The sequence below is a fragment of the Cervus canadensis genome, chromosome 7, assembly GCF_019320065.1.
Source record: "Cervus canadensis isolate Bull #8, Minnesota chromosome 7, ASM1932006v1, whole genome shotgun sequence".
Taxonomy (NCBI): domain Eukaryota; kingdom Metazoa; phylum Chordata; class Mammalia; order Artiodactyla; family Cervidae; genus Cervus; species Cervus canadensis.
This window is the reverse complement of record NC_057392.1, coordinates 55477109-55502616: the sequence shown is the minus strand read 5'-3', so window position 1 is coordinate 55502616 and position 25508 is coordinate 55477109. Positions and strand designations below refer to the sequence as shown.

At 48.6% G+C, this 25508-nt stretch overlaps 1 protein-coding gene across 5 annotated transcripts; it reads right to left on the bottom strand.

Moving 5' to 3' along the window:
- Nucleotides 1-923: 923 nt before the first annotated feature.
- On the bottom strand, nt 924-25402 carry BCL6 (BCL6 transcription repressor). 5 transcript variants are annotated; one of them, XM_043473441.1, is made up of 10 exons: nt 25273-25402; nt 14915-14953; nt 13929-14100; nt 12071-12292; nt 9513-10484; nt 8781-8965; nt 7328-7495; nt 6112-6242; nt 5855-5992; nt 924-2144 (listed from the first exon to the last, which is right to left on the bottom strand). In XM_043473441.1, the coding sequence occupies exons 3-10, from the start codon at nt 14087-14089 to the stop codon at nt 2001-2003; spliced, it is 2121 nt and encodes a 706-aa protein (XP_043329376.1). In that variant the 5' UTR covers nt 14090-14100; nt 14915-14953; nt 25273-25402; the 3' UTR covers nt 924-2000. The 5 variants fall into 5 exon arrangements, with proteins under 5 accessions (XP_043329376.1, XP_043329379.1, XP_043329381.1 ...); XM_043473444.1 differs by lacking the exon at nt 25273-25402 and adding an exon at nt 17500-23559; XM_043473446.1 differs by lacking the exon at nt 25273-25402 and adding an exon at nt 17106-17493.
- Nucleotides 25403-25508: the final 106 nt, after the last annotated feature.

Here is a 25508-nt window from a genome sequence, read left to right as displayed (position 1 = left end):
AGGACTTTCTCCTCTGGGCAGGCAGCCATGACCACACTTGTCTTCACCATTCTTAGCTCCTGTCAGTCAAACTTGGTTTCTGAGGGGGTTTGAGGTAAAATAAAACCGGGTGCCAAAGTAAGCCAGGGTGAATCATGGAATGGTAAACAATCTAGTTAATCCGATTCCCTCAGGGGTGGGTGGGAATGGGACTCAGAGGGGTAATGGTTGTCACTCAGGAAGAGGCAGCCGACTTCCACCACAGAGTTCTTGGTGCAAAGTATGCTTCTGCAGGGATGGGGTTTGGCTTGGCTCACAGGGATTCATAAAGCTTCTGAGTCTATAGATGTCTGTCCATCACCTAACAGACAGCGAAAATCCTCCAAAGGCACCAAGGGTGAGGAAGGCAAGAGTTGAAGCTGAGGCTTCCCATACTGTCCTTGGACCCCCAGGAGAGAGAACTTGTTTATGAAGCCAGGAGGCAAGATGAGCCTTCTTGCTTCATAGAATGAGCAAACTCTCCAAGACCCAGAGGGGGAAAGGACCCACACATTGGTGTCAGAAGGGCCAGAACTGAGATCGTTCATTTAAAGTTCAGCCTAGAGCTCTGAGTGAAAAATAAAGTGAATGAAGACAGTTTTATTTATTTTTTTGAAGACAGTTTAAAAAAAAAAAAAAAACAGAAAGAGGAGGGAATCAGCCAGAGATAAGAGGCAAGAAGCCCATTCAAAATCCCCGACCTGGGCGCCACAGGAGCAAAATCTGGCATCTGTGGCCCATCCTCCTGCCAAGAGCTGAAGGTGGGCCGTGCCCAGCAACCAGCCGCAAACCCCAGCCTCAGTCTTTCCCTCCATGAGCACCGCCCACCCAGGTGAAGGGCTGGGGAAACAGGCCCATTCAAGTCCTGACTCCAGCACAAGGAAAAAAATCCAGAATAAACCGACTTGACTTTTCAACATTTTATTCTTGTATTTGTACAGCTATATTTTACAACGCGGTAATGCAGTTTAGACACAGCCAAACCCTGTCTCCGGAGTAGTTATAACACAAGCATGACGCAGAATGTGATGAGACAAACATTCCCAAAGAGAGCTTAGTTAGTGACAACTCCAAGTCCCTGTGTCTGCCTACACTTCCAAAAGGGATGGCGCAGTCGTCCCCTGTTGAAAACTTCCATGAAAAAAGGCACCGTAGGACACATTGTACAGGTATATACAAACCGAAAACTAGAACAAAACTACACGTTTTTTCCTTCTGAAGCTTTTTTTTTTGTTCTTTTTGTTTGTTTGTTTTAATACACACTTTGTAAATTGTAAACCTTCACTTGCAAAAAAATACAAATACACTGAGGCATTTTAGACAAAATATTTTCTTACTTATACAGATGCAATACTTAAAATAGTCTCTTAAGTGCTCTTTCTCAATAAAGATTCTCAGATCCGTGTCTGCCTGCAGATACAAAATCGAGCCTTTAACGCAGTTTTATATTTTTAATATATCTTTTTTAGGTTTATATATATTTATTTTATATATATATATATTTATATATTTACAACTCTGCCATATATTCCTTCACCTTTGGTTAAAAAAATTAAAGCCCTCTCTTTGATAACATACCGAAGTCTCTTCTTTTAAAAGAATGCACATTTACATACAAAAGAAACATCTGATCCCACAAAACATATACATTCCTCATTTTGCAGACTAAGTCAAGTCAGAACGTTTGCGTACTCCCCCCGCTTTGATATATAAAATGATTTTGCTTTTTGCTGACATGGTTTGCCGTACACATAGGAGAAGAAGCAATATTATTTTCTTAAAGTTTTACGGCAGTGGGGGAAGGGGAGCTGCCTTGGCGCCCCGTCCCCCGCCCCTCCCCCCACCCCGCCCCCGCCAGCTATGATTTGCACTAGTGGATGAAAGAGGCACTACATCATGGGATGAACATTGTAAAGTGTTACAGTATCCTTTGGGTAGATTCCGAAAAGGGGCTCGAATGGAAAGCATCAACACTCCATGCTTCAGCAGGCTTTGGGGAGCTCCGGGGGCAGGTCAGTGGCTGACACGCGGTATTGCACCTTGGTGTTGGTGATGGCGCCGTGCTTCTGGCGCAAGTGAAGACGCAGCTGACTTTTGTGGCGGAAATGCAGGTTACACTTCTCACACTGGGGGAGAACCAGAGGCAAACTGTTAAGTCATCCACTCAGGAAACGTGTCATTACGCGAAGACCTTGCGAAGGAGATTCTCCCTTCCAGGGATGGGGCAGTTCTTCCCTTCCCTCCTGTGGGCAGGTGAGAGCCCGCAGGAATGCTGGCTTCTGCTAAGGACAAGTACACTTTGTGCAAATGTCTCTTCCCTGCTTTCCAAAGTCTTGGTCATGCTCTTCCCCTGCTTGAGATTCATTTCCCTGCTCTAAGTCAACAAATTCAAGTCTAAACCAAAAATGCAGTTCAGATGCAAACTCTTCTAATTTTTAAAGTTTTCCTGAATCTCTCTGGGGTGAAAATAATTCCTCTTCCCTTTGGCCTCTGTAAGATTTCCAGCCTTGCCACTTAATGCCAAAAAAGCCTTGGCATCCCAAACATTACCATCCTTCTCGGATGCTTTGACAGTGGTGACTACTTCTCACTAAACTTTGTAATCTTCCCAGTACCTGTGAATATACCTCTTAGGCAATTATGCAATATATCTGAATATATTTGGACAAATGGATTAGAACAGTCTGAATTCTGCAAATGAAAATTCTGGAAATCTCAGATATGCTTTTAAGAGGCAGTTATATTCCTTTAACTTACTGTATGCATATTAGAGGGCTTCCCATGTGGCACTAGTGGTAAAGAACCCACCTGCCAATGCAAGAGACTTGGGTTCAATCCCTGGGTCAGGAAGATCCCCTGGACGTGGGCATGGCAACCCACTCCAGTTTTCTTGTCTGGAAAATCCCAAGGACAGAGAGGCCTAGCAGGCTACAGTCCATAGGGTCACAAGGAGTCGGACACAACTGAAGTGACTGAGCACATATGCACACATAGACCTCAGATCAGCTAACAAGGCATTAGCAAGTAAAGCTGTTTCTTGTTTTGATTCCAAGAATGGGTGATAATAATTTTAGTGGAAAAGTTCTTTAAAAATAAAGTGGGTGACTAAATGTAATGTGGTACCCAGATGTAATCCTGAAACAGAAAAATATTTTAGGCAAAAACTGACGCTGCTGCTAAGTTGTTTCTGTCGTGTCCGACTCTTTGTGACCCCATGGACTATAGCCCACCAGGCTCTTCTGTCCCTGGCATTCTCCAGGCAAGAATACTGGAGTGGGTTGTCATTCCCTCCTCCAGGGGATCTTCCTGACCCAGGGATTGAACCTGCCTTTCCTGCATTGGCCGGAGGATTCTTTACCACCAGCACCACCTAGCGAGCCTAGGTAAAAACTAAGGAAGTAAAAAGAAAGTACGGATTCTAGTTAATAATAACATACCAGTGTGGATTCTTTAGTCGTGGTTAATGTACCCTAGTAATAAGGGGGGAGAAGGCAATGGCACCCCCCTCCAGTACTCTTGCCTGGAAACTCCCATGGACGGAGGAGCCTGGTAGGCTGCAGTTCATGGGGTCGCTAAGAGTCGGACACGACTGAGCGACTTCACTTTCCCTTTTCCCTTTCGTGCATTGGAGAAAGAAAGAAATGGCAACCCACTCAAGTGTTGTTGCCTGGAGAATCCCAGGGATGGGGGAGCCTGGTGGGCTGCCGTCTATGGGGTCGCACAGAGTCGGACACGACTGAAGCGACTTAGCAGCAGCAGTAATAAGGGGAAATTGCGTACATATGGTAATTCTCAGTGCTATCTTTGCAACTTTTCTACAAATCTAAAACTATTCTCTAATAAAAATGTAATAAAATATGTTCATATAGAAAATATGTCTTAAAGTAAAAATGGAAATAAACTTAGAAAAAAGTAAAACAGGTGTGCAGTGAGTAGAAAGAGCCCCAATCTTGGGAGACAAGGGCCCCTCATATCTGTGCCACCCACTGCCATATGCCCTGAGCATGGCATTTCTCTCTGAGCCTTGGCCTTCCTTTCTGTAAGGGACTGAGTCAATATACTCTGAGGGTCACTCAACTCTGATATCCTGTGTATCTAAATGTCCAGCAAATAATTATAACAGCAAGTATGTACTGGACTCTTACTATGCAGCAAACACTGTTCTGAACACTTCAGGGAATCCATTAATTTAACATAACTGTGAGAAGTAAGCACTATTATCAGGCTCAGATGAGGAAATTAAGGTACTGAGAAGATAATTAATTTGCCCAAGAACAAAAGCAAGTGAGAAGATATTCATTCAAGGAGTGATAAAAAAGTGAATGAAAATAACCACCTTTTCAGGTTAACATTTTGATATGGGTTAACCATTCTTCCTTCATTCATCTTTGTGTCCATCACTACCTACAGAGATGTCATAAATTCAGCAAAGCCAGCCTCATCTATAACAGTAGTTTCTACGCTTGTAGGACATGGGACTCTTTTGTTCAAATTAAATGGAAATTGGAAAGGGAAAGAGGCTGCTATATCATTCCAGTCCTGCCCTGCAGGGTTTGAGAATCTCAGTGATTGCAAGAGCATAGTTGGAAACCTGCTCATCTACCTCATTCTCACCATTTCATAGAGAAAGAAGACTATGGCCCAGTGAGAGGGTCAGGGTTTGCCCACAGTCTTAAAAATGGTGATTGCTGAAGTCCAAATAAGAACCCAGATATCTCAGCTCCCTGGCCAGTATCTTTCCACTTAACGGCAGAGATCAGCAAGCTGTTTCTGTAGAGAGCCAGACAGTAAATATTTCACACTTGGTGGGCCTGACATTCTCTGACATAACTACTCAGCTCTGCATTGTAGCGTGAACGCAGCCAGAGACATACGTCAACAAGTGAGCCTGGCTGTGTGCCAACAAAACCTTATTTATGGACGCTGAAATTTAAATTTTATATAATTTGCATGTCATAAAATATCATTGATATTTTTAGCCATGTGAAAATATAAAAACCATTATTAGCTCATGGAATTTCAACAACTAACCCATAAGCCATAGTTAGTCAAGACTCCACTCTAGAACATTGTGATTCCAATGGCCCGATCATGGCCTCTTGCTTCTGGTCATCTGCAACTGTCTTTTCTCTATTTTTTTTTTCCCTTATATCACCACATTTCTCTGGTTCCCCTCCTAGTCTGTGACTGCTCCTTTTCAAACACTTTAGCTCCTCTGAAGTAGACATTTAGCCCAGCTTAGGGCCAGCTGGAAGCACTCAGTAAGTGTTTGTAGAAGGAATGAATGACTCTGATGTCTATGTAATCACAGTCCAGACCTCTTTCTTAAGGCCTGGATTACCTAGCCCAATACCCTCACTTTATAGATGAGCAAACTAAGACAGATGCTGAAGCTGAAACTCTGATACCTTGGCCACTTGGTGTGAAGAGCTTACTCACTGCAAAAGACCCTGATGCTGGGAAAGACTGAAAGTAAAAGGAGAAGGGGGCGTCAGAGGATGATCTGGTTAGATAGTGTCACTGACTCAATAAACATGAATTTGAGCAAACTCTGGGATGTAGTGAAGAACAGGGAAGCCTGGCACGCTTCAGTCTATGGGGTCACAAAGAGTTGGACATGACTCAGCAACTGCACAATAACAACAACAAACTAAGACTCAGGCCAACCTCAAGCTGGTTGTCTTTGAAAATCAGACTTAAATCTGGTCTTAGGACCATGAGAGTTCAGTGGTTATTCCACTGCTCGCCTGAGATTGAAGTGAACAGTCCTGTGGCCCCAGCCCTCCACCTCCCCGCCCCTCCCAGGCCAGCCAGTGGCCCCAAGAGGCTCACATACATGGTAAGGTTTCTCTCCTGTGTGGATTCGAAGGTGGCTCTTCAGAGTCTGAAGGTGCCGGAATCGGGTGCCACAGATTTCACAGGGATAGGGCTTCTCGCCAGTGTGGATGAGCACATGGGCACGGAGGTGGGCCACCTGCATGGAAAAGCGAAGAGCAAACAAACTGAGAGGCTTGGTCGAGGTGGGCTGCAGACCCCCGGAAGCCTCTTATCAGCACACGGGGTGGGGGTCCTTGGCCCACGCACCCTGCTCACCTGGACAAATCTGGCTCCGCATGTTTCGCATTTGTAGGGCTTCTCTCCAGAGTGAATTCGGGTGTGGGTTTTCAGGTTGGCCGGTCGGTTGAACTGGGCCCCACAAATGTTACAACGATAGGGTTTCTCACCTGTTGCAGAGAGAAGAACAGGAAAGCCATAATCAGAGGAAGTCTCCACAGTCCCTGAGCCCTGGATTGCAAAGCAATTGGCCTTTCCTTGTGCCACTTCGGCTTTCCTTCCCTTGGAAGGGGTCAGAGAGAGGCGTCAGGGGCCTGCCATCCCTACCTGCCACCCCTCTCTCACACACACACCAGCACACCTCACCCATGACCAGGGTCAAGAAGCAGGCGGTGACATGGAGGAGGAGAGACAATGTCAGGCATGGGTCAGGGAGGGCCTGAGGTCCCAGGAACCAGCTTTGTCATCAGGATGATCTTACTTCGGGATGTGACATGTTACTCGCCTTTTCTGGGCCTCAGTTTCCCTCTCTGGCACCCGAGGGGTGAGTTGAGATGACCCAAGAAAGCTCTGCTAGCTCCTCCCTTGGGTAAAGCTGATTCAGTCAACCCTTTCCTCAGAGAAATAACACTCAGGCTGCTCTAGTTTCTGTCGTTGAGAAAAAAACATGCTTTTCCTTTCTGCTTGCTGCAACTACAGCTGGATTCTATTTGCAAGAGAGCTGGGACCTGAGTTGGAGTAGATGCTCAGACAGAGGAAACCAATAGAAGGGCCACATCTTCCTTCATGGAAAGTTTCTGGGATAATGGGCCCATTTAAAACGCCAGGAGAGAGGCAACTTTGGACAACAATCAGGTTATGGGATGCTACCTGGTGAAGGAATGTGAGCTGATAAGGAACAAACCCTTGGAGAGACCTGAGAGGCTTTAGCGTTTTTCTGGTTTATAAAAACCAACCTAGCTCTGCCTCTCTCAGCCAAGGTTCATCCCCTGTACAGTGGGACGAACACTTCTGACCCCAGTGAAGGTGGAGAAGCAACACAGAGCATCTCAAAGGAAAGACAAAGGGAATACAAAGTGGCTGGGTCACTAAGCCGAGATGGGACAGGGCCAGGCCTACACTCAGGCCAGGACAATCCCTGTTCCCTAACTCACCTCACCAGGCTCCAAAGCCCCACACTGCTTTCCCTAGAATCCTTGCCCCATCCTGCCCCGGGGAACCCTAGCGAGCTTGGGGATGGGTTACAGAGCCATACCCGTGTGGACGGTCTTGTGGCTGGCGAGGTTGCCCTTGTAGCGGAAGGAGGCCTGGCAGCGGTCACACTTGTAGGGTTTGTCACTGTGCGTCTGCAGCGTGTGCCTCTTGAGGGAAGCCTCCTCAGAAAAGCGGCAGTCACACTCATTGCAGAAGAAGGCCCCATTCTCTGTTGGAGGATGAGGGGAACACCAGGGTCAGCACCTCAAGAAAGGGAGGTGGGGCTCCATGGCCTCTCTCCTCTGGAGCCACTCCCAGGACCAAACTGAGCCCCCAGTACCCCATCTGCCCATTGTTCTTGGGAGCCCAGAGCAAAGGGCCTGTGAGAATTCTCTCTTTCTTAGTGTTTAGGGTCTTGGTCATGGAACCGAGAAAGGAGATGGATTCAAATATTAAGGTAGAAAAGGAAACTCACACCCAAGGTACCCATGTGGCCTGCACCAGCTTACATTCATGCACAGAAGCCCTCGGGTGAGACAGCCTCTGTCTGTGTCTCTATCTCCAAAATCAGGATAACAAACCCCTGTCCTGCCTACCTCAAAGGAGCACGTTGTATAACATCAAGCATCACAGGAATGTAAGATACGAATCAGAGTCAAAAATACTTTGAGGTCATCGAAGGAGGAATTAATGATGACTGTGGTCAACCTTGCACCCATCTAGACTTCATGTCTCCCAAGCACTTCTGAGATAGGGAGACAAAAGATGATGGTGGAAGTAGAAACAGAGGCCCAGAGAAAAGGAACTGGAGTGCAGAGCAAACAGCCAGGGAGCCAGAATGGGACAGTCCCTGCTCTCCCAACTATTGGCCCATGGCCCTATGCCAAGCCTCTCAGTGTAAGGAACTCATCTTTTTCTTTTGTCTTAAGAATTTGGAAATGACATATCATGGTGACTTACCCCTAAAAGAAGTATTACTGGGCTACCCTACTGGAGCCAGAGCTGGAGGAAGAGGGGAAAACTGGGGGTGCCAATCACAAGCTATCCAAAAATGTCAATTAACCATCTGCTCAATGAATCAAGTTCAGCTAATATTAACTGAGTGCCTACTCTGTGCTAGACTCATTAGGCCCTGTGGAAAACACAAGCATGAATAAGGCCAGATGCTTCTCCTTCGAGAATGTACAGTCTAAGCGAGGTGAACTAACATGCATACCATCAGTTTGGGTCCAGAGGGCCTGAGAAGGCTCTGGAAGCTAGTGGTAGCCAGCCCCATCACTAGTTTTGCTGGAAGGAAGCTGAGTGAGCTGTGTGGTCCTTCTCTATTCCCCAAGAATAACTCAGATTCTTTATCCCTTGCTTTGGTCAGTCTCATTCCCTACATGAGGTCTCCAAGAGTGGGAATCTGGGCTGGTGATTTAAATGCCAATGGAATTCCAATGAGGGGCTCCTTCCAATCAGTGAATGGACACACAAACCTCTGGAGCAGACGCCAGGGCAGGGAAGGGACTCACCGCAGCTGGAATCTGAGTACTCAGACTGGGTCTCTCCCAGCTCCTCGGGGAACGTGGGGCCAGCGGCATGCAGGCACATCTCCGCGTGCTGCGGGGACTGCGAGCCACAGGACGTGCACTTGGGGGGGTGCAGGTAGAGCGGCGAGTGGCTCTCGCTGCTGCTTCGGGGGGAGCCAGTCAGGGACCTGTGGGCAGGAGGAAAGGGCCTCAGCAGATGGAGCAGGGCAGAGCCTCCACTTGGCCTCCATGCATCCCTCTTCCCTGTGCTCAGGGCAGCCCAGAGGCCACTTAAGATCAGGAACCACAGAGTTACTTATCCCCAAGCCTCCCTGCAAACAGCAGACACACCGAGATCACTGATGTGGGTCACACGGAGCCCAAACCTCACTCCCAGGCTCAGTCTCTCCCCGCCCCCAGTGCTGCAGTCCATGGCCACCCTCCGTCCAAGACAGCAGGAGGATGCCCCGTGCCATACTGAGACCAAGACCGCAGGAGCTTGGGATTCTTGGAATGCTCATCTACCATGGAGGGGAAATTCTCTCACTATGAAAATATACTGAAGCTTAAGGACCTTCCTTACTTAGGCAAATTCAGTCAATAGGCTTTAGCTCACACCTCCAGTACACTCAGCATTTCAGACAAGAGAACACAGTCTCTGCATCCTTCAGAAGTGACTCCAGAACCCTGCTCAGATAAGCCCCGGCCCCAAGTCCCGACTGCCTCTGAAATCACCTGTTGACGATGTTGTTGAGCCGGCTGGCCTGGGGTATGGTGGAGTCCTCCCCACTGGTGCTGAGCTTAGTTGGGGACTGGAGGTCAAGGGTATCAGGCTCCATGGGTGGCTGGCAGGCCGGTGGGGCAGCATAGGCTCGAGGGGAAAGGCGGCCCAGCTCTGCCTGCTCAGGCCCCTCCGGTTTGGCGTTCTGGTTGAGACTGTTGAGCACGATGAACTTGTACTTCTTCCAGTTGCAGGCTTTGGGGTCGGTGGGGCTTTTGGCCGGTGGGGACCCAGAGGTCTGGAGGATGCAGGCGTTCTTGCTGCTACAGGACTCTGTGGGTGAGTTGGGCTGGCAGTCAGACTTCTGGGGACTTTGTGGGCTAACCAGACCTTTCCTGTTCAGGGGTGCATTGGGGGGCTCGAAATGCAGGGCAATCTCATCCTCCGAGGAGGGCCGCTCTTCCTCCTTGCTGGCCTTGTCACAGGGGAAGTATGGGGCGCTCCGGGCTGAGGGCGCAGCAGGCTTGGGGCCCTCGGCCACACTGTAGTGCATGTCACTCCGCGCCTCCTCAGGAGCCGCCTCCTTGGGCGAGTAGATGGTGCTGTGGCACACACCAGGGGAGATCTCCATGGCCGGCCGACTGTACTCACTGGGCACTGGCCTGGCACTGTCGCAGGGGAGGGCCCGATCCTTGGGGAAGGGGTTGGCTATAGGCATCCGGGCATCCCGGAGCTCCTCATCAGAGAAGAGGAAGCTGCTGACTGGAAGGTGGCCGTACACAGGGTATGAGGCTGGCGGTGTGGACAGGCCGTTGTACAAGCTGGGGGCAAAGGCTCTGCTCTCACACCCGGGGGCGTTCCTCAGCGGCAGGCTGTTCTCCACCACCTCCCGGCCCCGATAGGCCATGATGTCCTGGGGCATCAGCATGCGGCTGTTGAGGAAGTCTTCACGGGGAGGCTTGATGGCAGGAACCATCTCTGCTTCACTGCAGGAGGGAAAGAGAGAGAAGACCCCGGCCTCCTAATCAGAACCTTCCAAGTGACACTGGCCTATGAAACCCACACAGGCACGGGAGTCAGCTAGCCATAGGCAACGTGGCCCTGGACTAGGGAAACACTTGCAGTTACAAGGCAGTTCTGCTAAAAGTCTAGCAATCTAGCCCAGAGAAGCCAAGTGAGTTAGCCACACAATCAGTGCCTGTTCAGACGTGATTTTGTGTAAGTCCCATATGTACGTATACCTGTGAATCTCTAATTATTCCCCTATTATACAATGGAAAGCTTTTGGAGCCCTTATTTCATTTCATCCCTACAGAATCCTGCAAGGAAGGTTGAGAAGGCATTACTGTTTCCATTTTACACATGTGAAACCTGAGCTTCAGGGAGGCGAGTATTTATTTGATGCTGGTGTCACATGTTTGGAGGGTCATTATCAAACTGGTGCTTGTGAAGAAGGAACTCACCCTGTACGATGCCTGGAGTCTTAGGGAAGTTTCCTTTTGGAGAAGAGGCAGCACATGCCAGGGTGGGAAGCCCTGGCTCTGCAGCAATAGGACCTGGTTTCTAGTCTCTGTGGTGCCACTCAGCAGCTCTGTGACCTGCAGCTAGTTACTGAACGCTCCCAGCACCAGGCTGGACCCAGGGAAAGCACTTGTAAATGATCTTGCCACCATTATCACCCACAGGAGACAAAGAGCTCAAGCTGCCTATACTTGAAGGGACATTACATGGGCGAAGAATGGGCCAGCTCTGTCTGATTGCAGTTAACAGAGCTAGAACCAAGGAATGAAGGTGAAAGAAACCAGATTTCAACTTTCAAACTGTCCAAGGTAGAACTGCGTGGTTCTGGGAACAATGAGTTCCTTGCTCCTGGAGATGTTCAAACAGAGGCTGGAAACCTTTCTGTTGGAGAAGGGCTGCGATCACCCTAGAGAAGCTGAATCAAATGATTCTACAGAAGTCAAGGCCTAAGTGTCTGTTCTACTTAGCAAAACTCTTCACTTTTTTGGCTCTCAGGTTTCTCATCTTTCAATGATGGTCCTATCTCACCAGACCCCAGGTAGGGGGTTAGACCCGGTGAACCAAATGTAATTCAATAAATGTTCTCTCGTTTAGGAGCAGGGTGACATAAGAGATGAGTACAGCAGCCCACAGTCTGGTGGGGGAACTAAGTATGTAAATAGTTACAATGGAAGCCTAAAGGAGAACTAAAACATGCATGCAAATAGTAAAATAGAAGCAAAGTCTAACGGGAACACAAAGGGCTTTGGGACACAACTGAAGAGCTGCGGAAAGAGCAAAGTGCTAACTGCACAAACATCAATGAAGAAGTTGGCATCCAGGCGTGGTCAACAGGATGGGTGGGAGGAAAGGGTCAATCAAATGAATGGAAGGAAGCAAGAAGTGGGGATGCACGTGGCATATCTGAATAGCAGGAGTGTGCAGAAGCAATGGAAAGTAGCCTGTGATGTATCACAGAGGATTATTTTTTCTATGTGCATGCATTATCAAGGGTTACTGATCTTTTGTGATCCCTTCCATCTCCAAGGCCTCCATCTGGGTGGCAGCTCACCTGGCCTTGATGAACTTCCGGCAAGTGTCCACAACATGCTCCATCTGAAGGTACATAGCTGTGGCCATCACGGCCATGATGTTGCCCTCCCGCAGATTGAGCCGAGATGTGTACATGAAGTCCAGGAGGATGCAGAACCCCTCCGGGTTGATCTCAGGATCCAGATTGATCACACTGAGGTTGCATTTCAACTGGTCTGTGAAGATGCTGTAGAACAGGCCACTGTAAAACAAAGGAATGTCTCACTATAGCAGACATCAATTACAGAAACTATCAATTGTTTCAAACAATCAATTACAGCCATCAATTATGGTTAGCAGGGGTGCTCAGCCCCTTTATCCTGGACCTAGCTCTGGACCTTCCATGCCAGTTAACAACAGCTGCTATTTATGGAGAGTTTACTCAATGTCAGAGAGTCATTAAGCACTTTACATCTACTCTCCTGTGTTTCTCACAACCTTATAAGATAGATTCTATCCTTCTCTCCCATTACAAATGGGGGAACTAAGATCAAAGAGGTCAAGTAACTTTCTCAAAGTCACAGAACCTGTATTACTTTTGGTCTTCACTGCACAGATTACCAGAGTTAAATTTAGCACTCATTCGCAGTAACTATTTTTAGTTTACATCTTTGGGATAAGCATTTCCTTTCTTGCTCCACCACATTATCCTTATTCTAAAAATCTTACTGTATTTTTTAGAAGCAAATTGGGTATTGATGACAAACAAATAAAATGATACCTATTTCTACAGTTTACTGATTTTCTAAAAGTCCATAGATTGTTTTCTAAAAGTCCATAGATTATTTTATAAAAGTCCATCACAAGGTCAATACTCCCAGGAGAGCCAAGTCAGTGTCAAGCTATACCTCCTGGTACCATGATGCCAGGTTCAAGAAGGAGCATGCAGGGAGAGACCAGAATTCTGGACTGTCATCTGGATTCTACTCTTCCTGAGCGTGTTGCCAGAAGTGAGCTAGACTTACTAGACTTTAGTAAGTAGCTATGAAACCTTGGGTAAGGGACTTCACTTCTCTGCACCTTGGTTTCCTTATCTGCAAATCAGGAATGACAGTGTTTCCCTTACACAGTTGTGGCAAGAATGAAAATGTAAAGGGGACAAATTGATGCCTGAACACAGTAAGCATTTGGTTAGTGTCATCTATTATTTTAACTCTCTATAAACCTTTCCACTATTTTTTTTAAAGGTGCTTGTTGTAGATGTTCTATATGTCCTCTACTTGCAATCAAGATTCATGACTCTACATCAGCTCACCTATAAACGTCTTCATCTTATCATCTATAAAATAGAGTTAATTGTACCATCCATAATACAGGCCACTTTGAAAATCCAGGGAGGTGATGGAATGTAAAACTGCTCTGAACATTTGAAATACTTGACAAATATGATGAATTAGCCAGCTCACTTTCACCAACTCACATATTCTCTGAAACACCCACGGAAATATAATCATAGTATAAATAAACACAATCACAGAAAAAAAGAGCAAAAGATCTCAAATTAACTTGCTAGAAATATTTAAAAACTCGCTTTCACTTTTCATTTTTTTCCACTGGTTCACTAAAGTCATTCTGTTTGCCCCAGACACATCTCTTCTGGAGACAGCCTCTGATTTCTTCTCCCTGTATTCCCATAGAATGGAAATGCTTTCTTTTCTAAAAGTGTATTCATTCACTTGCTACCTGGGAACCCACTCTGCCAGGCCATGTGCTAGGGACCTAGAGACAAATGAGATGTGGTCCCAAACACTGCAAGAGGCCCCCACCCTCCATCCTGGCAGCCAGAACCATCGCTCCCCATATATCCATCATCTGCCTTCCACTTCCAGACCCCTTACCTGCAGGCCATGAGGACTGTCTTATGGGCTCTGAACTGCTCCCGGCTCACCACTATAACCACATCAGTCAAGATGTCACGGCTACGGAGGCGATTAAGGTTGAGAAGAACGTCACTGGCATGGCGGGTGAACTGGATACAGCTGTCAGCCGGCGAGGCCATTTTTTCTTCACCTGAAAGAAAAGGTCAAAATCCTGTTAGTCCTCTAGAACCTGTTTCCTTCTCACCAGGAGTGTGAGAGCAGATGACTCAGCCTGCTCCCTTGTGTTTGCTTTTGAACAATTCATGGCCCACCTCTAGGCATTTCTCTTCATGTCTGTACTAGGAGATTATCATCTTTGCCTGACTTGTTAATAGAAAACCCTATAGGGGAAAGAGGAAGGGAATGAGTATTTGTTGAACGTTTTTTCCACATACCAAACACGCCGCCAGCATTGAGAGGCAGTGAGTGAGTGACAGGGGAGAGAAAGCATGCTTTGAAGGTTAGCACGTGGGCCGTACCTTTCGCAGGCTGTGTAACTTGGAACAGGTTGTTTTATGATTTCTGGGCTTCAGTTTTCCCAAATGGGGAGTACTAATTCCTCTGTGGTGGTAAAACTTAGAGATATGTGCCTGGTCCACACTAGATTCTCAAAAATCATAGCTATTCTCATCAGTATCTCATCTCATCATCCTAGCCACCATCTGTCTCTCCCCTGCTAAACTTCAGAATTGTCAGAATGCAACTGTCAGAACTGCTGGTGCATAGTAGGCAGCAAAATTGATGTGAACCAAGCAACAGGTAAGGGAAGCCCTGGTCACATGATAGTGTTAAGATAGTCAAATGCAGGGGCAAAGGAGTGGGGGGGGGGTGGGTGTGATGGAGAGGCAATCAGCTGTCCTTTATCTAAAGAAAAGTGGCACCGTTCACAGAGACACATGCACTGGCAAATTCAGAAGAAACAGTTTGTCCACAAAACTGTAAAGCGTATAATTCAATTTACTTACCCAGTGCCTTGATTCACAGTCCAAAATTTTGCTTAAAACCTGCAGGGAAGAGAAAAAACAAGCAGAAATTGATTTAATGAATGTAAGATTGTCCACTATAGTCTTATTTTAGGACACACATATTTAGTTTTACTCTGATAGCTGCAGCCTGCCAGCTGGTGCGGTTTTACCACAAGTGAGCAAACACTTTATCCAGCTCGGCTCTGATGGAAACAACAGGCACCCGAAGCTATGCGATAAAAATGTTTTTACCTTGAGTACTCAGAATACGATTTCATACATTAATTACATACACATATACACATTTACTTCCTTTTTCAAAGTAAAAAAAATGTATGCCATCCAAAGGTCCTTGAGTTTATGGGAAAGAAAAAAAAGAAGAAGAGTGATTCTTTCAATATTAATGAAATGATCCTTCAGGGGCCTAAAAACTCTGGATGCTTTTCAAAACCTGCCAAAATACTATCTTTAAAACTTAGAATAATTCCATAAGACCAACAAGATCAATATCTTTATCCGTAGTTCACAAGGACAAAATTGAGACTTGGGTTCAAGTGGCTTGCCCAGGACAAACAGCCAGGCAGTATCTCCTGACTGTCTGAAGCACTTAAGGCTAAATAAAGAATCTGCAGAATCCAACCTGAGATGGTTTATCTACTCTTTTGTTCTTTTTCAAAGATTCCAATCCCATCTCTCCTGGGTCTAAGATCAGATATAGTGCCACAAACTACCAAGTTTGTGCTTCCCCCTGCTGGTGAGAGATTTAACTGTGTGGTTTAGCTGAGAACTGGCTAGGGAGCACTCAGGATACAGACCCTCTTCAAACTGGTTTCTCTAAAACAAAATCATTTAAAGTCTAGGTGAAAGACTCCTTTATGATCACAAGTGGGCTGCAGAAACAAAACAATATCTGAACCCTCCCCCAACTTGTCTCTTTTTAAAATGCAGCTTTTCAGAGCTATTTTCCAAGTAAAGGGGCCCGAGGCCAAGGAGGTCATATTGGGCCACATAAATGGTGAGTGACCCAGCCCTAGGTCTTCTGGCTCAAATTCTTGTCCCCTTTCCAAATCAGCCTACGTGCTGTAGAACATGCAAGACAGCACCCTGATGTGGGTGAATCTCATTTTTAAGTTCCTTCCCCCACACAGACACTTTGCCCCCATTCCAGGCTGCTGAGTCTTACCAAATGAGCACTCTAAAATGAGAGGTTTCCTTGAGTCTGTAACCAAATACTCTGACATTTCTCTGTGGTCCCAAGTGCCAGTCACTCAATCTCATCAGCTTCAGGGTTAATGTGTGCATGTGAGTGAGTGGAGGCAGGGAAGGAAATGGGGGAAGGGAGATGATAGAAAAAGACAAAAGAACCTATTTCCTCCTCTCCCCATCAGAACTTGGATTGGCAAAGAGAGATACATGGAATGGGTCCTAACCAAAGTTCAATGATTGTCTCCTTGGAAAAGGAATGCTGCAGACACATGTGAGGTTTATTTATAAACCTTCTCCTCTTGCCCTATGGAAGAGATCCCTCAACAACTCTGGAATACTTAAGGCTGTCCTTTAACCAGCTTAAACCACCCTCTCGCTTGTGGATTTCCAGTCACACAGACTCTAGGAACCACAGGAAGTGCAGATTTGCCATTTCACCTTGATAAGTGGCAATGACTCACTCCTGATGGGGAATGAAACAAACAAACAAAACAATCCTGGGTGCACTGTCAGTCAGGCTGTAGGCTGGGCACTTTCCACTGTAAACCTCTCGGCCTGACTTGACCAAATAATGCACATACACTAAGGCCCCTGTCTTTATTAAGTCCACTCCTTTCCAAGCTAGCTTTATCTTAGGAACACCCCAAAACAGTGAGTATATAGGTCATGGTGGGTGTGGGCACCCACTAGATGCTGCAGGTGTGGGAGCACCACTAGCATTTGATTTGCTTTTCACAGACCACTCAGCTGTTTCTCATCCATTATTGTGTCTGATCCTTATTAACAGGCCCCATTTACTGGGAGGCCAGGGAGGCTCCAGGGGATAAGTCTTGCCCAGGATCTCAGAACTACTTCCAAGCAAAACCCAGAAGAAACCCTGCCTACTAGCTTCAGCCATCCCACCAATGTCAGCACAAGACTCCTTCCACAGAAACAACCAAGAGAGCAGAGGTGTCAAGAAGCTGACATCTGCAAGAGCCCAGACCTTTCCCGACGCCATCCTAGCGCCAGCCGCAGTGACCGCCAAGTGAAAGTTAGACTGGTCTTTTTCACCTCCATACACTTTGTCTCCTTTGGCGTTTTCCCTGTGTAAATGAGGCACCTTGAGAAGGCAGACCCTTTAAAGGGTTTGATGAAAAACGAGGGAATTTCCCTTTAAAAAGGGGGTGGGGGGCAAAGGTAAAGAAGACAACAGAAAGACAGGGAGAGACAAGGGGTGGGAAGGGCGAAGCCAGCCTATATGAAAGATCCCATCCTTTTCCTCCCACCTCCAGAGGTGGCCCTCTTCTCTTGCTCACACACAAGGGCACAAACTCGAGCCCTGCTGCCGGGCAAGCCGGCGCAGATCGGCAGACTGGCCCACCCCCATCACACCGTACCTGTCTGCTAGGGACCGCCCACCCCCGGGCGTGTTGCCTGCACCGCGGCGCGTCCACCTCGAAGCCCCCCGCAGGCGCGGCGGAGCCCCGGCGATAGCCGTGAATTTGGTTACATTCAAATAAAACTTTTCGTGCACCTCGGTAGCTAACATTATGTGTGCCTTTTTTTTTTTCCTGTTACGCCGTCAAGGCAGGGGGCAGTGAGGGGAATGGCACAGCCCTCTCATTCCCGGAACACAGTCGATCTCAACTCAGCGGATTTCACAGAACACTCTCTGCCTATCGCCGGCTCCAACGAGAAGTAACTTTCCAGGAAGCTGCCGGCCCCGACGGCAGCCAGGATCGCTGCCTGCGCCGCTCGGGCCGCCGGGGATTCACCCGGCGAGGGGGGGCCGCCCGGGGAGGCTCGCGGGGAATACGGCGCACTTTCCCCTAAATCCCTCGTCCGTGCCAGGTCCAGGAGTCTATTAGGGTTCACCTAGTCCAACCCTTCCCCCACAACAATTTTATAAACAGGGAAAGTCAGGCAAGTTAGCAGCACAGCCGGCTCTAAAAGCCAGGATTTCGCGTTCTATCCCAGGCTTGACTTCAAGTTGTCCCATTACGGCGTTTGCCTGGTGCGTCTTTTTCTCTTTCTCTTTGCTTGCCCCTCCGCCCCCGTCCCCTCGTTTGAAAGGGAGTGGCCGGTTGAGGCCTCAAGGTCAAAAAGATGGAGTCCCTAGAGCTGAGGGTCTCCATCCAGCGCGCCCCAGCCGAGCTGGAGGAAAACTAAACCGAAAGCCCCTTCCGCCTACGTTGGCAAGAAGGAGAACCCAGCTCGGCTCGATTTCCGCCCAGAATAGAAGCTGCCAGGCCGAACCTGGCTAGATTTCGAAATTTCCGAATCCGATTTCTCTGAAACCATAGATTAAAAAGGTCAGGATTCGGCACAAGCCTGGACTCAAACTCTAGCGTGTTCATGGGCGCGCTCCAAGGTTGCCTTGCCCTCCCGGGGCGCCCCCTTCCTCGGATTTAGAACTCTCTGGCGCCATCTCCTAATCGGTCTCCTCATCGGACTCCGAGAGGCACCTGCGGGACCCGGGGTAGGGAGTAGGGGACGCGAAAGATGCAGCCTCTTAGGCCGCAGCCCAGTCCTAAAACTGGCGGGTAGCGTCACACTGCGCCGCGCAGCGCCTCAGCAGCGGGGGCGGGGTCAGTAAAGACTGGGCCTCTTTAGCCTCATAAAATCCCACTTTCTCATCCCTTCGCCCGGTAGAATAAAGGTGAAAGCGAAGGCTGCAATTTAATGCGGGATGGGGTGAGAATCTAGGAAGGGAAGCTAAAATTCAGTAAATGCATTTGTTGGAAATTAGGAGTCCCCGTGGTTCCGGGAGCTCAAACCTAATCCTGTTTTACCGCTGCCTGACACTAGAGAGAGCCCTCCATCAAGGCTTAAAACCGACTCCTTGTCGCCCCGCCCCTCCTTCCCATTGACCTAGTTTAGATTGAGTCTCCGGATTTGGAGAAAGCCTTTCCCCCTCCCCCCTTCTCTATCCCGGTCGGGTTTTGGATTATTGGTAATCTAATAACTCCAATAACTCGTTGAGAAATCCAGAGGAGAATCTGGAAGTGCCAAGCACTCTTTAGAGGCAGGGACGAGGCATTTTAATAAGGCCGGAGCCGCCGCAGTGGAACCCGCATCAGGGCTCTGGCCGCCTCACTCCCTTTCTCCGCAGCGTCTCAGCTAAGGAGCCGCCCGGGTCGCGTCTCGGGGGTCTGGCGGTTGGGGCGGGGGTGGGGGTAGGGTCAAACCGCCGAGTTGTTTTTGTTCTGAGGGAGAAACACCCCCTCGCGCTTTTGTCTGGGGGGCGAGAGGGTTCGGACACCGTAGATGAAAGTGAATTTGATAACGCGGTGGCCTCTGCAGTCGCTTTGGGTGACCAAGGAGGTGTTCAGGGACATGATGTCCTGACTTTCATTTCTATCATACTTCCTGCCAACAGCGCTCTTGCAAGCCTGCAAGCTTCTAGGAAATGCAATAAAATAGAGGGATGTGTTTTATCATCAAGATCTGAAGAGGAGCTGCAGAAGGGACACTCCCCGGGCTCCCAGCTCGCGACTGCCTTCCAGAAAGGGCCAGCAGTCAATGCCAACAGACCACGAGCAAAGATATTTTGGCCATCCTGGCTGGAGCGGGCTCGGCCTTTGCAAAAAGGCTGGCGGGGGAGGGCAGAAGCATGATCTCCCAGAGCAAACAATGCCTTTAAAAATCCGATCTGGACAGAAGTCAGCCAAGGTCTTTATTCACGTTAATGAAGATGGAAGGCACTAACTGTCCTTGGAAAACGATGAGTCAAACTTGACCGCTCTTCAAACACGTCCCCAGATTCGTTTCCAACCCGAACAGAAGCGCGTTTCTCCAACGCGGCCTGCAACAGCTCCCGCAGTGGGAGAGGCAGAACTTGATTCCTGCTGACCAGGGCGGTGGAATCTACGGCTTCTCCCGCGGGTGTGCGCGCCAGTGGTCGCTAGGGGCCGCCAGGACGCGGATGCGCGTTTGCCATCTTAAGTTTTGAACTCCAAGCGAGAAAACTTTACTGAGAAGCTGTTGCGGATTACACTCTGCCTGTCCATAGGACCCACGCACACAACTGATTTCTCGCCAATCCACTAATCAAAGTTTGTAAGTGGGGGCGGGGGGGAGTGGTCAGAGCTATTTCAGGATCCAAATGTGAGCCTCCGACACAGTGAGGTGCAATCTCTGCAAGTTTAGGGACGGGGCTTTAATCACGCCCTAACACACGCACCACCCCCTCCCCAAGATCTGAGGCTCCAACCCCTCAGCGCTTCAGTGGGCTTTTCAAAGTCTGTTACTGAAAATCTTGGGCCATACTTTCTAAACAAGTTCCTCGGAGAAATCTGGGTAAGGAGCCCTTTCCCTTTACGGTTACCTAAGAGGTTAAAATTATGGCTCCCTCTGACTTCTGCTCCTTTTTCTCAGCTACCTCGAAGGGGCGGAGACAAACTCGTCTTTGACTTTAAGTCACTGACCTGGAATTCAGAAGCTTAAAATCTGGTTCCGGTTAGGTTACTAACTCACCATTAACCCTCACATCAAGCCTGTTTCCTCACTGTAAAGAGCTGTATGTCCTAGAGCCCTTGTGCTATCCCTCCACTGTAGACTTTGCCCCGGGAAAGGCCACAGCGACTGGGAGGCAGTGTTTTCAAAAGGGGGTGCTTTTTGGTTCTCTAAGCAGATGCAGATATCTGCCCGTCGCTGAGCGACAGTGGATGGGGTAAGCATCCTCAGGCCTTCTAATTTTCATCCGCCTTACCAAAACTTTGGAGATCGGGTGTCATCCTCATTGGAGGGTGCCCTCCATCAGTCCTAGCACCTGGTTGAGATACTTGGGGACCCGAAGGTGACGCGGTCTAATGCCCAAAGCGGGGAACTCGGCCAAGACCTACCACTAGGTGGCGGACTCAGTCCGTCCGAAAACCGCCGCGCGACCACAGCCTTCCACCCCTGACTGCCCCCCACCTTTCTGCTGTTGTGATGTATTAGGGGGAGGGGATTGCCTCCATAGGGCAAAGCAGGAAAACATTTTAATTTACAGAAGGTAATTCGTTTTTCCCCATGCTCACACCTCTAGCAACCACAATGCAATATCTGAAGCTGCGTGCGTGTATTATACGTAGATTTTTCCAGCCCTAAATGTATTGGGAACAGAAAGAAAGAATGCACTTGTCTTCAAAGAGCAGGATGGCACTCGGCAGTATTGGCAGAGGTTCCTGTCGACCACCAAAAAAGTCGGGAATAAACTGATTCCCACGGAGAAAAAGGACCCTGGAGGCCAAGGGCAGAAGAAGGGTCCCACCCAGTCTTATAGCGCTTGGCTAAATCGGGGATGGGAGAGTGGGGACGAGTTGGTCTTCTGGTGGGGCTGTGGTCTCGGAGTGGGAGGCGGGCAGGGTAGGGAGGAGCCGTCCTGGCTTCCAGTGGGGCGAGGAGAAACCGGCCAGCTTTCCCACAACCCAGCACTCTCGCTCCGATCACTGCGGCAGCTTTCCCACTTGTTGCGCAGTGCAGGAAGCTGGCACGCGCCACACTACTTTAACTCCCAGAGGTCTCCAAACCGGCTACAGATCAACCTGCCGCTGCCCCTGGCAATCCACAACCCTCCCTCCCCAACCAACCCCCCACAGACACCATCTCCACCGCCAGCAAAAACTACAGGACTTCCAGTCAGTATTTTTTTTTTTTTTTTAACACCAAAACATTCCTTCTTATCTCAATATCAGACAGGCAGCAGAATTCGGTTGCCCAGAGAAGTCAAGTCTAAGGCGGCGGGGAGGGGGGGGGGCTACTTCCGCCTGGAAAACTCGCCTATTTAAAGCCAACCAGGCAACCCTCCCCCCACCACACACACAAATACACACACACACTCGAACTACTTCGCCTATTTTGACACCATCCTAGCTGGAAACCGTTTTTCTCCCTCCTTTTGAGAAATCAACTTTTTTTTTTTTAAGCTAGCTTTATCTCTCCTTCCTAAAGGAAAAAAAAAATCTTCATAAGGTCATTTCACAATATTTTTCAAATATTTGACTTTTGCAAATAGATAGTTTCATCCACCGAGGGGTGGCGCTGCCGCACCACCTCCTCTGAATCTCTGAATTTTTCACAACAAAGTAGGTTGTGAGTGTGGCTACCCAGCAAAGGAGAGAGGGAAGGAAGAATTTTGACATCTAGTCATGGCTACCATTTACTCAACCAATAACTGGAACTCTTTAAGGCTCAGCTAACGACAGCTGAAGAGTTTAGAGTCCCATTCCTGTCCCAAACCCAGAATAAAAATGGGACATTTGTTTTTCAAGAAAGCAAGAGGTAGAACCCTTAGAAACTGAGCATAGAGGAAATAACCAGTTGGAGAATTCCCACTTCTGTCTGCTTTCTCCTTCAAGTTGCTCGGTTTTTACAGATAGCCTTATCGTCACTATCAACAGACCCTTAAAATCAGTCAATGCTTGGGCCTGCAGTATTGGAAAGTCTTCCAAGTAGGATACTGGAAACTTCTATTTATAAATGGGGAGAGAGGGGACTATTTCCCATCCAAAGGCTTCTATTTTGGCCTGAAAACTCGACTACAGTCATTTTAGGAAGGGAATGCCCATCTCCTGGTACTCCCTTTCCATTTCCTCCTCCTCCAGAGACACATTATCTTTTCTCCTTTAAAAAAAAAAAAAGCATATATTTTAAAGCGAGAATGTGATTTCACCTCGTTCCTTTCGAGCTCATGTTTGCTACCTCCAGGAATAGCGTGTGGACTAGGGCCAGATGAACTTCAACTTGGGCTGCAGATTTACGAGGTTCTGTTCAAGTGCCAAAGGCTCTTGGTAGTAAATAGTGAGCAAAATAGATACCTGTCTCCTGACGGATCTTGCCGGCCCCCCTCTTAATTTTTTTCTTAAGTTATTTATCAAAACCACACACACCTTGCAAAGAAAAAGGGAAACTGGCAGTCTCTGTAGAGGAAGCCAGTGGCATCGCTCTGAGCCACAAACTGTATTTCTAAACAGCCCTTTCCCTGGTTCCTTCTCTCCTGCCCCATTTTTTTTTTTTTTCTTCTTTTTGACAGTAAAAAAATGCATCTGCTGACATTCACTTTACTTTAAAAGGGGAGGGGGTAAAGCATTACAAGATTTTCTCCTGGAAACTATAAACTGATTGAACAAAAAACCCGAAAGGATTAAATCAGTTTCCTGGAGGGGATGGCGAGCTCAGAGAAGAGGTCAGGGACCCAGTAACAGTTCTCGACTTTGAGCGCCCAGTTTGGGGCCATTCCTTCGGCTCAGCTGTCAGGACCCCCACCACCAAGACAAACATTTCGAGAAAGGGCACAACATAAACAGGATCTTTTTCAAGCTTTTTTTTCCTCTTTTTTTTTTTTTTTTAATTTGTAGGATTGTGTACTTCTTTTCCATGGGATAGCTTTTAAAACTCAATTATTGCAACACGATTTCCATTTTTGGCCAGAGTTCCAATAACACGGCATCATAACGGCAACGCAATCTACAGTTCTCAAGACATTTACCACGGTCACTACATCCGGCAGCGGAGTGGCCCCCTCGCTCCCGCGGCTCCCCAGCGCAGCCGATTTCCGAGGCTCCGACTCCCTACCGGCTCCCGCCCCCGGCCGCCGCCGCCGCCGCCTTCCCCCATTCCTACTCCCTCGAGGAGAGCTACAGGTTGCAAATCCAACCAACCTCGCAATCCATTTCTGCAAAATCACTCACAAAGATCTCCCCTTCGCGCCCGCGCCCCCTCCTCCCGCGCCAGGTCCCCAGCCTGGGCCACAAAGTGCCCTTCTCTCCTCCCGGGTCTTGCACGTAGGAACGCGGGCTGGGGCTGTTTGCTTTTTCCCTCGCCCTGTGCAAGGACCTCGGGAATCTGAAGCCTGACGCCGCTACTCTCCGACCCGCAGTTTTGGTTTTGTTTGTTTTCACAAAGCTTGCACCACGGGAAAAATTAAAATTTAGGAAAGCGGGGAAACAGCCATTGGGAGCTAACACCGAGTCACGCAGCGCCCAAAATACAAACACCGCGACCGCCAGAAATCCCGCCACCTTCCCGCTTGGCTGGGCCGTCCTGCGAAGGTTCCCGGAGTCCCCGCACTCTGAACAGCACCGCAGGTGCAAACGCGCACCCCTTTCCCACCCCCACCCCCAAATCCCCATCCCGCCACAAGCCTCTCTCCCCAGGACCGGGAGAGGGAGCGCGCGGGGGTTCCCGACTCCCTAGACTGCAACCAAGAAAGAATAATTTCCAAACTATTCAACATCCCCGCCCCCAGGCAAGCTAAACCTCCCCCAAAACGCAGGGGAAGGGGACACCAAAACGCTCGGATCTCGTTAGGAAGATCGCGGCTCAGAAAGGAAACAGTAGAACCCATACTTCATCTGGGTTTATGAAGGGAAAAAAATAAATAACCACGAGGAGTTCGCTTGCATTTCTCCTCCAAAATCTCGGCTTGGACGTGGGGAATCTAGAGGACCGAGGCCGGTGGAAGGGAGCCAGCGGGGCGAGCGAAAGGGCAACCTCCCTCCTCGCCTCCCGGAGTGACCAAGAAGGACGGGAGAGGGGAAGGAAGGAGAGGCGAGGGAAAGAAGAGGGAGGGAGGGAAGGCGAGGCTGGAGCGAGGGAGCAAGGAAGGCAGTTTGCAAGCGAGAAAAGAGGGAAAAAAACACAGCCGCACGAATCCAGCGAGATCACAAGCCGTACGCAAGCAGCAGCATAAAGAGCGAGAGCGCGAGCGCGCGTCCTCTCCGCCGTCTGGGGCCAGACAGCCCCCAGACTTGCCCGAATCACCCCCCAAGCACTGTCTCGTCCTTTCTGCTCCGGCCGCCCCCTAATTCCCCTCCTTCCTCTCCTCCACCTCCTCTTCAAAAACCAAAACAACACAAGGGAGGGTGGCAAAAGCCTCCCCAAACCGGCCAATTCACTCAAAGACAACAAGAATAAAATAATAAAAATATAAAAATCTACATCCTAGAGTGGGAGAGACGTGGGACTAATCTTCGGCATTTATTTTAACACCTGACAGCTACAATAAATAAATATATACATTTACATCAATAGATACACATAGGAAACTTGGAGCCAAAGCATTTGGCAAGAGCAGAAAAAAAGAATTAAAAGGTAAAATAATGATCATGAGCAGCGGCGGCGGCAGCGGCACCAGCGGCAACAGCGGCGGCGGCAGCAGCAGCGGCGGCAGCAACAGCAATAATCACCTGGTGTCCGGCCTTTCCTAGAAACTTCTTGCATCACCACTTCTAAGAACCCCAGTTCTAAGAATCAACAGAGCTCAATTCTCGGAATTTGAGCTGGGGACTTTACCACTGCTACGTGGCAGGGGAGGACTCGGTGTCAGCTCTCTGCGACTTTTGCCTCCTCCGGGCCATAAAAAGCCCTCCAAGCCAAAATATTTTCTCACTGTCAGGCAGATTTCGGGGTCCTCACAGGCTGG

Bases quoted from the DNA above. Each gene is read 5' to 3' on its own strand.
- BCL6 (XM_043473441.1), bottom strand. From the start codon at position 14,089: ATGGCCTCGCCGGCTGACAGCTGTATCCAGTTCACCCGCCATGCCAGT. The intron at 5,993-6,111 runs GTGAGCAGGGTG...TTTTCCATGCAG, and splicing joins GCGGAGCCAGATTTGTCCAG to GTGGCCCACCTCCGTGCCCA. The intron at 2,145-5,854 runs GTATGTGAGCCT...GTTCTCCCCCAG, and splicing joins CAGGAGAGAAACCTTACCAT to TGTGAGAAGTGTAACCTGCA.